The 17,799-nt window shown below is 45.9% G+C and overlaps 1 protein-coding gene across 1 annotated transcript; it reads right to left on the minus strand.

Annotated features, from left to right (window-relative positions):
• Positions 1–2,163: 2,163 nt before the first annotated feature.
• Positions 2,164–15,702, minus strand: LOC311122060 (E3 ubiquitin/ISG15 ligase TRIM25-like; the record flags this gene model as incomplete). The annotated part of the gene is made up of 6 exons (XM_084196473.1): positions 2,164–3,670; positions 3,907–3,966; positions 4,092–4,251; positions 4,427–4,660; positions 14,595–14,690; positions 15,106–15,702. The coding sequence occupies 6 exons, from the start codon at positions 15,700–15,702 to the stop codon at positions 3,153–3,155; spliced, it is 1,665 nt and encodes a 554-aa protein (XP_084052599.1). The 3' UTR covers positions 2,164–3,152.
• Positions 15,703–17,799: the final 2,097 nt, after the last annotated feature.

Here is a 17,799-nt window from a genome sequence, read left to right on the forward strand (position 1 = left end):
AGAGAATTGTCAGGAGAGAGAGAGTGAAAACAGTGGAGTGAGAGAGAGAGAAAGAGAGAGAGAGAGAGAGAGAGAGAAAGAAAGAGAGAGAGGGAGTTGTCAGGAGAGAGAAAGAGTGAAAACAGTGGAGTGAGAGAGAGAGAGAGTTGTGAGGAGAGAGAGAGTGAAACAGTGGAGTGAGAGAGAGAGAGAGAGAGTTGTGAGGAGAGAGAAATAGTGAAAACAGTGGAGTGAGAGAGAGAGAAAGAGAGAGAGAGAGAGAGAAAGAAAGAGAGAGAGGGAGTTGTCAGGAGAGAGAAAGAGTGAAAACAGTGGAGTGAGACAGCGAGAGAGAGAGTTGTGAGGAGAGAGAGAGTGAAACAGTGGAGTGAGAGAGAGAGAGAGAGTTGTGAGGAGAGAGAAATAGTGAAAACAGTCGAGTGAGGCAGAGAGAGTTGTGAGGATAGAGAAAGAGAGAGTGAAAACAGTGGAGTGAGACAGAACGAGAGAGAAAGTGAATTGTGAGAAGAGAGAGAGTGAAAACAGTGGAGTGAGTCAGAGCGAAAGAGAGAGAGAGCTGTGAAGAGAGAGAAAGAGTGAAAACAGTGGAGTAAGAGAGAGAGAGAGAGAGAGAGAGAGAGAGAGAAAGAGAGAGAGAACTGTCCACAATGTTAATAGGAACAAAGATTTGTGTTCCTAGGTTAGGGCCCTTAATATGGAATACATTAAATAGAGTGGTTAGAATATATAAAGGGTAACAGTTTCTATGAAGTACATCCAGTCGTCTGAAAAAGTTTGGGCACCCCTCTGAGGCTGCATAATAATTTACTCTGTCGTCACAGAAAATGATCACAGTGGCATGCCATTCATTTTCTAATAAAAGCTGAGTAATGGGCTATTGTCCAGACAAAGATTTTTAGTGTAGCAATATTAAGTTGTATGAAATTAAATCGGATGTGAAAAATAGGCTATGCCTCAGCCCAATAGGGAATGTCCTCTTGGTGTAACGGTCAAGCTGTTGCTTTCTCCCGCGGTAGACCTGGTTCATATCCCGTCGGTTACATTAAGCAGTCTATTCTCTGAAAATAGTCCAGACAGCATGTACCCAACAGTGAGGTCAGTGGGATTGGAGAGAGTCCCCTCTACCTCTCTCTGTCTCCTCCCGAGTATCATTTCTTACTCGGCAGGATCCGTCCACGTTATCGGAGGGCTCCTGGCAAGCGGGGAGTCGCCGACCCGCGTTCAATGTGCCGGTCCGCTTAGCGAGTGCGTCCCGCACGCCCCCATGTCTTCTTTTTTTTCATTTTCATATTTTTGAAAAAATAAATTTTCATTTTTTTTTTTCTGCTTCAAAGTAGATTAAGTCAGCTTCTCCAACATTACGGTTTTTTCTCTGCTTCAAAGTAGATTAAGTGAAGCTTCACCTCCATTCAGGCAGTTATCACACCCCCCCACCCGGATTCGACCCCACTGGTCATTTAAAGACGTGTTTGGCTACGGGCACGTGGTAAGTTATGCGTTCACCTGGTAGTCGTCTTTTTTTTCATTTTCATATTTATGAAAAAAAATATTTTTTATTTTTTTGGTAGTCATTTAGCAGACACTCTTATCCAGAGCGACTTACAGTTAGTGATGCATATTTTCTTCATATTTTTTTTTTTTTTTATATATATATTTTTTTCTAGCTTTATAAAAAAACAAACGGATAAAAATCTGGTTTTCCTATTTGAAAAAAGTTGAAAGGCAACGTGGATCTACTGTGGTGTAGTTCTTCCCAGCATTGCAACCAAATCAGATTTGTATTACAAGTGAATAGGTGTGTCTGTGTGAGTGTGTGTGTGAGTGAACCTGTCCTACATCACCTGGTATACTCGGCAGCTGGGTAAACACCTCCCGAGTATCATTTCTTACTTGGCAGGATCCGTCCACGTTTTCGGAGGGCTCCTGGCAAGCGGGGAGTCGCCGACCGCGTTCAATGTGCCGGTGGGAGAATTTGCAGTATGGGAGAATAAAAATTGCCAAATTTAGGGCCGGTTTCCCGGACATCTCCATTGAACATGCTTTTTAGTCTAGGACTAGGCTTCATTTGTGTCCGGGAAACCGGCCCATATAGTTCAATTAGCAAGTAAGTAACACTACCTGTTCCATGATACTGAGGAAAATGACAGTGAGACAGAGAACCAATTGAGAAAACATTTCAATGGTTCTGAATGACAACCAACATACATTAACAGCATACATCATGATTAATGTGAATATATAAGATTAAAACATTGCACTTAAAAAAATATGAATGCATTGAATTGTAATTCATAACATCTTCTGAAGATCAAATCAATCAAATCATTGTACATAAGAACAGAGCAGAATGAATCATCACATCAGGGGACCATCACCACCAGCATGACTAGTATATATGTGGACCCTACTACAGTTTAACCAGCTCAGCTATAGACTACACCAGCATGACTAGTATCTATGTGGACCCTACTACAGTTTAACCAGCTCAGCTATAGACTACACCAGCATGACTAGTATCTATGTGGACCCTACTACAGTTTAACCAGCTCAGCTATAGACTACACCAGCATGACTAGTATCTATGTGGACCCTACTACAGTTTAACCAGCTCAGCTATAGACTACACCAGCATGACTAGTATCTATGTGGACCCTACTACAGTTTAACCAGCTCAGCTATAGACTACACCAGCATGACTAGTATCTATGTGGACCCTACTACAGTTTAACCAGCTCAGCTATAGACTACACCAGCATGACTAGTATCTATGTGGACCCTACTACAGTTTAACCAGCTCAGCTATAGACTACACCAGCATGACTAGTATCTATGTGGACCCTACTACAGTTTAACCAGCTCAGCTATAGACTACACCAGCATGACTAGTATCTATGTGGACCCTACTACAGTTTAACCAGCTCAGCTATAGACTACACCAGCATGACTAGTATCTATGTGGACCCTACTACAGTTTAACCAGCTCAGCTATAGACTACACTCAGCATGACTAGTATCTATGTGGACCCTACTACAGTTTAACCAGCTCAGCTATAGACTACACCAGCATGACTAGTATCTATGTGGACCCTACTACAGTTTAACCAGCTCAGCTATAGACTACACCAGCATGACTAGTATCTATGTGGACCCTACTACAGTTTAACCAGCTCAGCAGTCCCAGAGAAAAAACTATCTAAACGAAACCCAGGATAGAGGGGCTGAGTGAATGTGGTCTGGACTCTGTGGAGGAGGGTCATTGTGTCAGAGACACTGTAGAAGTACAGAGTACCTGCCTTGTGATCCAGGTACACTCCTACTCTGGAGGACTGAGGGCCTGATACTTCAGTCCTAACATTATTGTGTCTGAAAGAATAACCACCACTATAACACAGTAAACACCAGGACTTGTCATTGTATCCAAATGCACCATCTGTCCCTGTTCTGCTGATGTCTTTATATGAGACTGCTGTAACACACCACCCACTCCACTCCACCTCCCAGTAACAGCGTCCAGACAGACCCTCTCTACACAGAACCTGGTAGTTGGTGAATCTGTCTGGATGAACAGGATATGGTTGGACTTGGCCTGTAGGTGTCACCTTTCTGTTCCCTTCAGACAGAGAGAGGCGTTTGTGTGCTGTGTTTGGGTCCAGTGTGAGCTGACAGGAATCTGGGAGAAGAGCAGAGCAGAGACCAATGAGGGGAGTTAGAACAATAAGTGAAGTCAGATACTGTATCTACCCTGTCTTTGATTAGAGCACAGCAGAGATCAAATCAGAGAAATATGAGGAGTCAGATAGATACCCAGTCTTTGATTAGATCTACTATTGCTATATATTTCTAGAGGGATTGTTAGGAGTGTCAGTAAAAAGAGACTGTTAGTTACTTCAGAATAAAGAGACTCACATTGTAAGAACTGTTCTCTGGTCTTGGGCTCTGGAGGCAGTACAACATCCACTATATTCACTACAAACACACAAACACATTCACAGAGAGAGGGAATGTTATCATCATACCATATTCCACATGTATATGACTAGTAGGGAACTTTCAATGGTCTAAAGTTGATGTTCTTATTATTTTCAACACACCTGTAGTGGAGATCTTGGTCCATTCTCCTTTAAGGACGTCTTCTAGTTTCTCTCTCAGTTCAGACACAGTCTTACTCACATCTCCAAAGTACTGAAGAGGACGGACAACGATGCTGGGTAAGTCTGAAGATACACTGGTACCGGAGAGAGACTGATAACTCTGGAGAGAGAGAGAAGAGAGAGAGAGAGAGAGAGAGAGAGAGAGAGAGAGAGAGAGAGAGAGAGAGAGAGAGAGAGAGAGAGAGAGAGAGAGAGAGAGAGAACAGAACCAAATGATTGAGAGTTTCACATTGACTTTTAATTTCATATCACATGTATCAAGGCAGTTGAGTTACCTGGAGGAAATGGATGTGATCCTCTGTGTGTGAGAGCTGCTCCAGCTCAGTGCTTCTCTTCCTCAGCTCAGCTATCTCCTGCTCCAGTTGCTCCAGGAGTCCTTCAGCTTGACTCACTTGAGCCTTCTCTTGGGCTCTGATCAGCTCCTTCACCTCAGAGCGCCTTCTCTCAATGGAGCGGATCAGCTCAGTAAAGATCTTATCACTGTCCTCCACTGCTGCCTGTGCAGAGCGCTGTTAAGAGAGAGAGAGAGAGAGAGAGAGAGAGAGAGAGAGAGAGAGAGAGAGAGAGAGAGAGAGAGAGAGAGAGAGAGAGAGAGAGAGAGAGAGAGAGAGAGACTTGTCTTACTTTAATGAGCCATCCTCATTACACTAACACCCCCACTCCTAAAAACACATTGCGTGACACCACAACCTCCACACAATCACATTATCCAGTACCCAACACCACAGTACAATACACCATCCAGCACCACATTCCAACCGTCCATCCAACCCCTCCTCTCCAGCCGTACAGACAGGCCCCCTGAGCCCCCATACCTCCTGAAACATCTCCACACTGTTGATCATTTTGTACAACTCAAACTCAACCCTAAGGCGTCAACAGTAATGGCATTAGCCTGGCAACACAGAAAAAACATGATGAACAGTCTTTCATTGCAGAAAACGGACACCCCTCCCCAACTCCCAGGTCAACCCGAGCCAACCAGCTATTGGTGTCCAGGGCTCCATGTAATACCCTCCACTGGACGACCCCTGACCTTTCCAGCACTGGGAGCTTATAGAGCACCCTCCACCTATACCCTGCCATGCTCTCAGCCCCCACAACCCCCTGCCTCTGATGCCCCTTCACTCCCACTAAGCTCAGAGTGTTAAAAGTCAGTAAGTCCTCCAGACTCTCCTGCCAGTCCCCAGTCTCTGCTGTCACTTGCAGTGGTGGAAACGGTGGTGGCCCCTCCTAAGGCTGCTCCAGCCCTCAGTACTGCAGCATAGAAATCAGAGACCCCTGCTGTATTGAGTCTCTCCGGCCGCATGGTCTCTCCTATCATTGCTACGCAGACAACACACAATTAATTTTCTCTTTTCCCCCTTCTGATAACCAGGTGGCGAATCGCATCTCTGCATGTCTGGCAGACATATCAGTGTGGATGTCGGATTCCCACCTCAAGCTGAACCTCGGCAAGACGGAGCTGCTCTTCCTCCCGGGGAAGGACTGCCCGCTCCATGATTTCGCCATCACGGTTGACAACTCCATTGTGTCCTCCTCCCAGAGTGCAAAGAATAATATAATAGTTATCCTTCTACCCCCCCTTTACTACCACTGTCTTTTGTCTAAACTAACACCTGACTTATTTCACCTGCTAGCACTGACTTGTTTAAAGAAATGTACTTATTGTGATCGAGATGTAGTTGTCCCACTGGCTATCCTAAGTTGAATGCACCAATTTGTAAGTCGCTCTGGATAAGAGCGTCTGCTAAATGACTTAAATGTGAAATGTTCATGAAGAGCTGCTGATCCAGCCCCAAACCATCATCCCTCCTCAACAGAGCACATGCTGGTTCCCTCCAGCCCACCTCCGTACGGTACAGTAGCAACACACGTCCTGTCCAATAATTTCCCAGACCTTTAAAAAAAAAAATCAGAGGCAGACCGTCTGAGAGACGGCAGCTGAGAGTTTGTGAAAGGCCAGGGAAATTATATATTTTTTAATCTGTGACAGAGAGAGTTTGGAAAGGTCTGTGAGCAGAACCTGAGAACACCCAGGATCACAGAGTTCTGCCCTCTATAAATCAGAGTACAACTCCACAGCCGCAGCCTCATCTCCCCACAACAGAAGTTACCCACCCATCAGGCTCCCTCATCTCCCCACAACAGAAGTTACCCACCCATCAGGCTCCCTCATCTCCCCCACAACAGAAGTTACCCACCCATCAGGCTCCCTCATCTCCCCACAACAGAAGTTACCCACCCATCAGGCTCCCTCCTCCCCCCACAACAGAAGTTACCCACCCATCAGGCTCCCTCATCTCCCCCACAACAGAAGTTACCCACCCATCAGGCTCCCTCATCTCCCCCACAACAGAAGTTACCCACCCATCAGGCTCCCTCCTCTCCCCACCACAGAAGTTACCCACCCATCAGGCTCCCTCATCTCCCCACAACAGAAGTTACCGACCCATCAGGCTCCCTCATCTCCCCACAACAGAAGTTACCCACCCATCAGGCTCCCTCATCTCCCCACAACAGAAGTTACCCACCCATTAGGCTCCCTCATCTCCCCACAACAGAAGTTACCCACCCATCAGGCTCCCTCATCTCCCCACAACAGAAGTTACCGACCCATCAGGCTCCCTCATCTCCCCACAACAGAAGTTACCCACCCATCAGGCTCCCTCATCTCCCCCACAACAGAAGTTACCCGCCCATCAGACAAACGTAAAACAAGGGATTTTCTTGGTTTCCCCACTCTGTTTTTCCAACCCCTCTGGTGAAACAGAGAACTGAGCCCTGTACTATAATATAATATAATGTGCCATTTTGCAGACGCTTTTATCCAAAGCGACTTACAGTCATGCGTGCATATATATATATATATATTTTTTTTTTTGTGTATGGGTGGTCCCGGGGATCGAACCCACTCCCCTGGCGTTACAAGCGCCGTGCTCTACCAGCTGAGCTACAGAGGACCAGGTGCAGACACATTTATGAAAGCAAAGACAAGGTCATTATTTGGGCTCTAAACACTAACAACCTACCCTTACACACCTCTTTTGCTACCCCTGCACTAAAATTTCTGCCATGGCATTTAAATGTTTTTGGTTGACATATTCCCCCAGTCTTTGCCGGCGTTCATGTTAAGGAAGTCTAACCGTGAAATCTCCATAAGAGGTGGGAGGGAAATCACCACAATCAGAAACCAGTAGAGAAGCCCATAAAGCCGCCATGCCAGAAAAAAACATCCATTTAAGCAGATTCTGAAGACATGCCCTTAAGAACCCATGACCCATTTTCTCAGCCTATACCGCTTCCTGGGTGAGAGGACACTAAACCCCTCATTCTTCATCTTGTGTTGTACTGACCTTACAAACCTTCCAGGATCAATCAAATAAGACTACAGCAGAACCTTATTTTTCCCCTTTAGTCTCCATCAGGAACCTAGAAAGTTCTCTCATCGTATATACTGGGCCCTCAGCCTGACTGTCTGTCAGCTCTGGATGCAATGAGCCGTCTGAAAACGAGACCGCCTTGTCCTCCGCTCCCGCAGACTCACCCCCCCCCCCCCTTCCTCCTCCTCCATTGGCACGGTACCGTCCTCCTCCTCCCCAGTCTCTGCCCCCCTGCACTTCCCCCCTGATCAGTGCCTCTTCCCCAATGACAGGCAATATTTCCTGGGATGAGCCCACCAAGCCTTTGCCCACCGGAGTCTCTGTTACTACAGAAACCTGCCTCAGCTCATGTAGCCCAGCTGCAACCCTCCCCACCACCGCTTTCTCCACGGCCTGCGCACCACCACTTGACCCTGCTCTACTCTCCTCCTTCCTGGTACCACCACCACTTGACCCTGCTCTACTCTCCTCCTTCCTGGTACCACCACCACTTGACCCTGCTCTACTCTCCTCCCTCCTGGTACCACCACCACTTGACCCTGCTCTACTCTCCTCCTTCCTGGTAACACCACCACTTGACCCTGCTCTACTCTCCTCCCTCCTGGTACCACCACCACTTGACCCTGCTCTACTCTCCTCCCTCCTGGTACCACCACCACTTGACCCTGCTCTACTCTCCTCCTTCCTGGTACCACCACCACTTGACCCTGCTCTACTCTCCTCCTTCCTGGTACCACCACCACCACTTGACCCTGCTCTACTCTCCTCCCTCCTGGTACCACCACCACTTGACCCTGCTCTACTCTCCTCCTTCCTGGTACCACCACCACTTGACCCTGCTTTACTCTCCTCCCTCCTGGTACCACCACCACTTGACCCTGCTCTACTCTCCTCCTTCCTGGTACCACCACCACTTGACCCTGCTCTACTCTCCTCCTTCCTGGTACCACCACCACTTGACCCTGCTCTACTCTCCTCCCTCCTGGTACCACCACCACTTGACCCTGCTCTACTCTCCTCCCTCCTGGTACCACCACCACTTGACCCTGCTCTACTCTCCTCCCTCCTGGTACCACCACCACTTGACCCTGCTCTACTCTCCTCCTTCCTGGTACCACCACCACTTGACCCTGCTCTACTCTCCTCACTCCTGGTACCACCACCACTTGACCCTGCTCTACTCTCCTCCCTCCTGGTACCACCACTTGACCCTGCTCTACTCTCCTCCTTCCTGGTACCACCACCACTTGACCCTGCTCTACTTTCCTCCTTCCTGGTACCACCACCACTTGACCCTGCTCTCCTCTCCTCCCTCCTGGTACCACCACCACTTGACCCTGCTCTACTCTCCTCCTTCCTGGTACCACCACCACTTGACCCTGCTCTACTCTCCTCCCTCCTGGTACCACCACCACTTGACCCTGCTCTACTCTCCTCCCTCCTGGTACCACCACCACTTGACCCTGCTCTCCTCTCCTCCCTCCTGGTACCACCACCACTTGACCCTGCTCTACTCTCCTCCTTCCTGGTACCACCACCACTTGACCCTGCTCTACTCTCCTCCTTCCTGGTACCACCACCACCACTTGACCCTGCTCTACTCTCCTCCTTCCTGGTACCACCACCACTTGACCCTGCTCTACTCTCCTCCCTCCTGGTACCACCACCACTTGACCCTGCTCTACTCTCCTCCTTCCTGGTACCACCACCACTTGACCCTGCTCTACTCTCCTCCTTCCTGGTACCACCACCACTTGACCCTGCTCTCCTCTCCTCCCTCCTGGTACCACCACCACTTGACCCTGCTCTACTCTCCTCCCTCCTGGTACCACCACCACTTGACCCTGCTCTACTCTCCTCCCTCCTGGTACCACCACCACTTGACAACTTTCATGTTTTGAAATTATACTCCATTACTATAATGATTATCAATACGCCTGAACATTAATTCAGTCACCTCTGGTCGACAAAAACGTATTTTCCTAGTACATTAATTGTCAAATTCATCAACCAGCATCGAGCACTCTGCCTTCTCAGGCAAGCGAGGGGCATGTTGAGGTAAATATGCTAACCGCCAAGGTTGCATTATGTCATTTATTGGTGGGCTGGAAGATGCAGTGTTTTTTCTTTTCTATTCAGAGGCTATTTACTCCCAATATGAGATAATTTTATATAGAAGGTTTTTATAATGCATGTTTACTAGGGTTGAGGTTAGCGCATCTGAGTAGGGATTATTTGGGTTCAATACCTGTCCTACCTATCAATCATATTGCTGCTTGTAGCCTATAACTGATGATCCCCACACTAGAAACACCCAAAACTATCTGTGCTAGCAAACCCTCTGTTCCACCCCTCCCCTGTGTAACCTTGAAGTTTGTTAAGAAACAAACACTTGTCTATGAAAACAGACATGTTTAACGGATTCCGCTTGGCACCCAGCCGAGAGCACACGAAAACCACTTGCAAATTTACCAAAACTAACCAACTACTTGCGGTCTGTTCGTAAGCAATAAACGGAGGCAGATTAGCCACCACAACTCTTATCGAAAGAGGCGACATCTGCACCAACACACCCCTCACAACAAGACAAACCTTTTTCATTAACACAACCACCGCCTTGTTCATTCTGGATGCAGAGTCCAGATGTTCCGCTCCAACCTGTTCGCCGACCATGAGCAAAACTTCCTCCACACCTTTCTCCGGAACGGACCCGAAGCGACAGCGTTTCTTCTCCACTCGGTTGAGGCCATCACGCCGCCCTAACAAACTACCCCTACTCCCCCCTCAACTCTAAACGATAAACAGTGGAAACCAATAAACAAACCCTCCACCATGAGAAAATACATTCAGAAAATACGCAAGAACCAAAAGAAAAAAGAATAGTAGCCCTCCTCACGAACCACAAATCTCTCACAGCAACAACTTCTTCTTTTATGATATAATGGCGGTCCACAAACCAACGTTAAAGGTGCATGCCGCCACCTACTGTGCTGGAGTGTGTGGTCAATCACGGTTTCCAACATTTCTAAATCCTCCTACCTAACTCAGTACTTCTGAGAAAATAAAGAAGAGCCCTACTAACTTCTAATAGACCCTCCCCCATCCCCAAAATCCCTTCCAAACCCCCCCAACCCCGTCCAACCTCAATGACCCTACACATCTTTCCCTCTCTTCAACATACTTACAACAATATAACAACACATGCTCCACCGTTTCATCGACCGTACCTTCCAGACACAAACCATTCCCATGCTTGCCAACCAGATGTAATGACGAGATCAATGTACAATGTCCTAAGAGCAATCAAGTAAACACCACCTCTTCCTTCCTAATCTGACCTTTGAATCTTGGTCCATCGACCTTTCTGTAAAACTGTAAACTATTCATATAAATACCGGCCCTTGTGCTCAGAGTAGCATCTCTTCTGCCACACATCTATCAAAATGGCTCTGATCTTACATTTGGCCTCACCTCTACCCAGTGGAACATTAATATCAATTATATCTCGTTTCAAAGCTCTTTTAGCTAACTGGTCTACAATTTCATTCCCTTCCACACCCGAATGTGCTGGGACCCAGCAGAATCTCACTACTACACCCATTCTCTCAATTCTCCATAATAACATTAATACCTCCAATAGCAGGTCACTCCTATTAGATTTACCAGATGATAAACTATTCAATACAGACAAATCTGAGAATACTATAATTCTAACAGGTTGTACGTCCTCCACCCACTGGAGGGCAACTATTATCACCAACAGTTCAACTGAGTATACTGACAGTTCATCTGTTAGTCTTCTACATATCTGCACATCAAATTCAGGAACGTAAACGCCTGCTCCTGTGAGCCCACTATCTGGGTCCTTGGATCAGTCTGTGAAAAGCATTAAAAAAGCATAAAAACTTTTACCAATGTAATTGTCAACCAGTTTCACTATATCACTGACTTCAAACCAATCTTTCCTTTTCTCTACCAAGGTTAGATCGACAACAGGGTCTGGGAGTAACCATGGAGGAACATCCCCTATCACCACAGAAGGGCCAACCTCCAACTCCCTCAAACCACTCTCATCAGCAAGCTTTCCAACTGTCCAACCAAAACCACTGCCTTGTCTACTAGTATATTCCCAACAGTCATCTAGAACAGTAGCAGTGGGATGCTCAACCTCACAGCCTTTCAACCCAATAAGATAATGACCATTTTTTACGCCGTACATACAAAGGCATCTCACCTGCCTCCACCAGTAAGGCACATACAGATGTTGATTTAAATGCACCAATACATATCCTTAAAGCTATATACTGGATTCTGTCCAGGTTCTGAAGCCAAGTTTTGCCTTGTTCGATAAACTATACAACAGTAATCAATTGTCGTCCTGATCAGAGCTTTATAAATATCCATCAACGATTGGTTATGAATGGGGTGCTGACAGACAGAGACCCACACAACCAACTACTGCAAAAGTGATGGAATGAGAGAGGCAGAGACACTGTACATTGCCATAATATAAGGTTTCTTCTTCTTTGGAGTTTAACGGTGGTTGGCATCCAATATGTTGCATTACCGCCCCCAACTGGACTATAATATAACTCTATTTTACTTTGTGATACAAAATGGGAAAAGGGGAAAGGAAAATTTAATAAAAACCTTCCAACTAACCCAACACTCATTAAATTCCCACTACCCCATTCCACTACTTTGACCCTATCTGCTCCTGCACCATGCCAACGGCCAGGGAGGACGGGACACCACCACTCAACACACCCTGTAACTCTTCTGAAGTCTAATCTTGTATGCCCAAATACCTCTCTGCAGCTGCCACCACAACATCTATTTTCTGTGATTTACGTTCCATTTCTGCGGTACAGTTGATAACCATTGCTATGAACTCTAAGAAGCTAACTTTACTGAAGCATATATCACTCGTTGGCCTGTCCCTCTGTGCTGGCACAGATCTACTACTCACAGGGATCCTCTCAGGATCTCTCACCCTTGACCCATCCTCCTCTACTTTCTTCACTGCCTCAGCATACGACACCTTCTGCACTACTCTGACTCTAGCCACCTCAACCTGCCTCTCTCGCACCGGACACTTCCGATCCCCAGCAACATGGGCATCCCTACAGTTGACACACACAACTTTATCCACCGAAACTACACAATCCTCTATCCCATGCCCTCCTGCACACTTCCCACATCTTGGAATCTCCCTCCTACAAACTGCTGCAACATGATCATAAACGTTGCACCTGAATCAGTGCAGTGGATTCGGCACAAAAAGCTCTAACAGGATAATTGATATATCCTACCATTACTTTATTGGGTAAAGACTCAAACTCAAAAGGACTGACAGTGACTCCTCTGTTTCACCACGCTCACCACCGGGTCTGCGTTGCACCAAACGGCGGGAATCACAAACACCAGCAGTCTTCAACCTTAATTTCTCCACCTCCACACTTAACACTACCCCAGAAATCACTCCTTTCAATGGTGCCCTGTTCCTAAGAGCAAAGCAAGAAACAGATCTTGACCCAAGTTGCGTGACACGGAGCGCCCACTCCATCTGGTCACACATATCACAAGTCCACTACAGGTTACTGTAATTATGATTTGTAATGCAACATTCATTAATGTATGCGCAACTCATAAGCTGTATGTGGACACAGGACAAGGACACACCATGTGTTAGTGGTGTCACGAGTGAGGAATAGAAGGTCAGTTTGGGGGCCACTGGTGCTAATATTAGGATGGGTACGTGATGGAATGGCCTGGCTAGGGTGTCACACGACACCAAGGAGAGGAATGATATGTAGGAAGTGAGTGGCAGTTAGTAATAGTTATCAACTGGATAAAAGTAGGTTGGAAGGGCATTGTATAAGTTGAAAGATGTGGTAAGGAAGTCAGTCATATGATAAGAGGCAAAGCACGTTTGTCTTATTATATGATCCATTACTGAAATAAACGTAAATCAAACTTCCAGCTGAGTGTCGACTGCTCTCTCTTACATCCTGAACTTCTCCATACCAGAAACTAATCATAAAAGTTACCTTCACTGATTAAACTGCACCCAACTCCTTTCCCACACACCCTGAAACCACAAATGGATCTGCCAAAAGGTATGGATCCACTTTCTACAACAATGTAACTCCTACTGCACCAGATTCTTCTTTATCATGTCCATTGATGCCAGGCTCTGGTTCTGAGCTCTTCACCACACCTTCTACCTCACTTAACTCTCCCTCATTCATTTCCATTTCACCTCCAGAACTCAGTCTGGCGAATGGCTCACTCTGTTTGCACTTGAGTTATAACATGTGAAATGTCTCTATTCCTTTGAACATTTTGTGAGTGCAATGTTTACTGTTCATTTCTGATTGTTTATTTCACTTTTGTTTATTATCTATTTCACTTGCTTTGGCAATGTAAACATATGTTTCCCATGCCAATAAAGCCCTTTCAATTAAATTGAGAGAGAGAGCGAGTGCTTCATGTTAATGTATACGTAACCGGTGTGAAATGGCTAGCTAGTTAGCGGTGCGCGCTAGTAGCATTTCAATCGGTGACGTCACTCGCTCTGAGACCTAGAAGTAGTTGTTTCCCTTGCTCTGCAAGGGCCGTGGCTTTTGTGGAGCGACGGGTAACGGTGCTTCGAGGGTGACTGTTGTCGATGTGTGCAGAGAGTCCCTTGTTCAAGCCCAGGTAGGAGCGAGGAGAGGGACGGAAGCAACACTGTTACATATAGGGGACATGAGTCAGTCATGGTTACGTGATGAGGTAGCCCCGCCTGCGACTTCAAAGTCAGTGTCGGCCCTCAGCCCAATAGGGAATGTCCTCTTGGTGTAACGGTCAAGATGTTGGTTTCTCCAGTGGTAGACCCGGGTTCATATTCCATCAGTTACATTAAGCAGACTATTCTCTGAAAGAGGTCCAGACAGCCGGTTCCCAACAGCGGGGTCAGTCGGATTGGATGGGGGCCCCTCTCCCTCTCTCTCTCTCTCTCTCTCTGACTGGAGGAGAGATGTGAAATGGTGTGTCTCCTCTGGTCAACAATACTCACCTTGAGAGACTCCACAGCCTGTTGGAGCTCCTTCAGCTCCTTCTCTCTCTCCTGGAATCTCTGCTGGACCTTCTGCTGACTCATCCCCAGCTGCCTCTGTGGAGAATCACTTCTCAATGAGCTATCAAGCTTTATTTGTCCAGTAGATCAATAGTATAGTAATGTGACATAGGGCCCATAGAGAGGAAGGTCTAAAAAATTGATGGTCCATTTACAATATGATATTTATATGTTGCTATGTGAATGATTATAGTTTTTATAGTAGATGTACATGTATCAAGGGGTTGAGACTGAACTTTGAACTCCTAAAAGGACATTCGGAATAGTGTTTGACTTCAGAAAATTGTGATACATTTGGAGCAAACTCAATATACTCCAGGTTTGTGTTCATATTTGTTCTGATGAGGATTGATTTCATTTGAATGATCTCATATTCAAACAGCCTTAGTTCCTACTGTATCTTTAATTCTTTGTTTATCAGACAGTCACCAACGAGTTGTTCTGGTCTTACCTGTTTCTCAGTCCTCTCTGCTGCAGCTGACACTGTATCATGGCCTTTATGTTCATCCATTGTACACAACATACAGATACACTGCTGATCGGTACGACAGTAAACCTCCAGCAGTTTGTCATGATGAGAGCAGATCTTCTCCTGTAGTTGTGCGGTGGCTTTGACCAGCTTGTGCTTCTTCAAAGCAGGAGATTCATAGTGAGGTTGGAGGTGAGTCTCACAGTAAGAGGCCAGACACACCAGACAGGACATGAGGGCTTTCTGCTTTCCAGTCCCAGTGCAGAAATCACACGCCACATCTCCAGGTCCAGCATTGCACAGAGCAGGAGGGGGAGCAGTCTGAAGTCCTGTTTTCTTCAGTTTCTCCACCACTTCAGCCAACATGTTATTTTTCCTCAGATTAGGCCTTGGAGTGAATCTCTCTCTGCACTGAGGACAGCTATAGACCCCTTTCAGAACATCCTGATCCCAGCAGCCCTCAATACAGCTCCTACAATAACTGTGTCCACAGGGGATGGTGACTGGCTCCTTCAGTAGATCCAGACAGACAGAACAACAGAACTGGTCCTCGTCCAGTAGAACTCCCTGCTGAGCCATTTGGACGGTTGTTCACTCTCACACAGACAGACGACACAGAGACTCAGATCAGTTTCGTTTCCTCAGAAGAGAGTTTGTGGGAGGGGGATGGAATTCCTGGTTCTGCCAGAGGGGTGGGGTTAGAAGGAGGGAGGGAGAGGTTAGAGCAGGGGTGTCAAACTCATTTTAGCTCAGGGGCCACATAGAGGAAAATCTATTCCCAAGTGGGCCGGACCGGAAAAATCATGGTATATATAACTTAAAAACAACAACTTCAGATTGTTTTCTTTGTTTTAATACGATCAACATACAACATAAAGCTGGAGCCTGAGGACAGTGTGTCCAAAATAGTACAAGCACAACATCACTATTAATCATAAAACACGTCAAGTTTATTTGAAAATTCTAAAGAAAAAGAACACACAAACACACAATGCCTCAGTGATTAACAGATCTGTTTCACAGATCACAGAACTATATCAGGGTGTCATTTCTCAGGCAGAAATGTAGATAAAAATAATGAAATCCTGTTCCCCAAACAAGTGCAAGAACCACAGAGTCAAGAATAGGTTAAATATACAAATAAAATAAAATCAATTAAAAACAATAGCACATCAACATAAAAACATATAAACATAAAGCTGGAGCCTGAGGACAGTGTCCAAAAGCACAACATCACTATTAATCATAAAACACCTCAAGTTATTTGAAAGTTCTGAGGACAAAGAACACACAAACACACAATGCCTCAGTGATTCACAGAAGTATATCACAGATCACAGAACTATATCAGGGTGTCATTTCTCAGGCAGAAATGTAGATAAAAATAATGAAATCCTGTTCCCCAAACAAGTGCAAGAACCACAGAGTCAAGAATAGGTTAAATATACAAATAAAATAAAAACAATTAAAAACAATAGCACATCAACATAAAAACATATAAACATAAAGCTGGAGCCTGAGGACAGTGTCCAAAAGCACAACATCACTATTAATCATAAAACACCTCAAGTTATTTGAAAGTTCTGAGGACAAAGAACACACAAACACACAATGCCTCAGTGATTCACAGAAGTATATCACAGATCACAGAACTATATCAGGGTGTCATTTCTCAGGCAGAAATGTAGATACAAATAATGAAATCCTGTTCCCCAAACAAGTGCAAGAACCACAAAGTCAAGAATAGGTTAAATATACAAATAAAATAAAATCAATTAAAAACAATAGCACATCAACATAAAAACATATAAACATAAATCTGAAAGCGTTGCACAAACTCCCGTAACAGTCCCGTTATTTTATCTTTGAAACGCTTCATGTCTGCCACATGTTGGGTCGCGCACACATTTTTCAGACAGGGGAAGTGAGCTGCATCACCACCGGCAAGTTGCGTCTCCCACAATGACAGCTTCAACTTGAAAGAACGTATGCTGTCAAAATACTGCGTGACAACTTTGTTGCGCCCTTGCAGCTGTTTGTTCAAGTTATTCAGGTGCTCTGTAACATCCACCATAAATGCAAGGTCCTGCATCCATTCTGCGGAATGAAATTCTAACACTGGTTTGCCCTTTTCTTCCATGAACTGTTCAATTTCTTCTCATAAATCAAAGAAACGCCTCAGCACAGCACCTCGGCTTAACCATCTTACCTCAGTGTGGTATGGCAGGCCATAGATGTGGTCTTTCTCTCTGAGAAGGCTGTCAAACTGACGGTGATTCAGGCTTCTGGATCGGATGAAATTAACAGTTTGGATGACCACCTTCATGATGTTATCCATCTTTAATGACTTGCAACACAAAGCCTCCTGGTGCAAAATACAGTGAAAAGTCAAAAAATCACGTCCTCCATTTGCAGATTGCACTTTCTCTCTGAACTTTGTCACAACGCCTGCTTTTTTCCCGATCATTGAGGGCGCACCATCTGTAGCCAGGCTGACAGCGCGGGACCAGTCCACTCCGACCCTGTCCAGCGCGCCGACGAGTGCAGTAAAAATATCAGCTGCTGTCGTTGTATCTGTCATCGGCACCAACTCCACAAACTCCTCGGTGACGGTCAATGTGTCATCAACTCCGCGGATGAAAATGGCCAGTTGTGCAACATCTGTAATGTCCGTGC

The sequence above is a fragment of the Coregonus lavaretus genome, assembly GCF_964263955.1.
Source record: "Coregonus lavaretus genome assembly, contig: HAP1_SCAFFOLD_797, whole genome shotgun sequence".
Lineage (NCBI taxonomy): Eukaryota > Metazoa > Chordata > Actinopteri > Salmoniformes > Salmonidae > Coregonus > Coregonus lavaretus.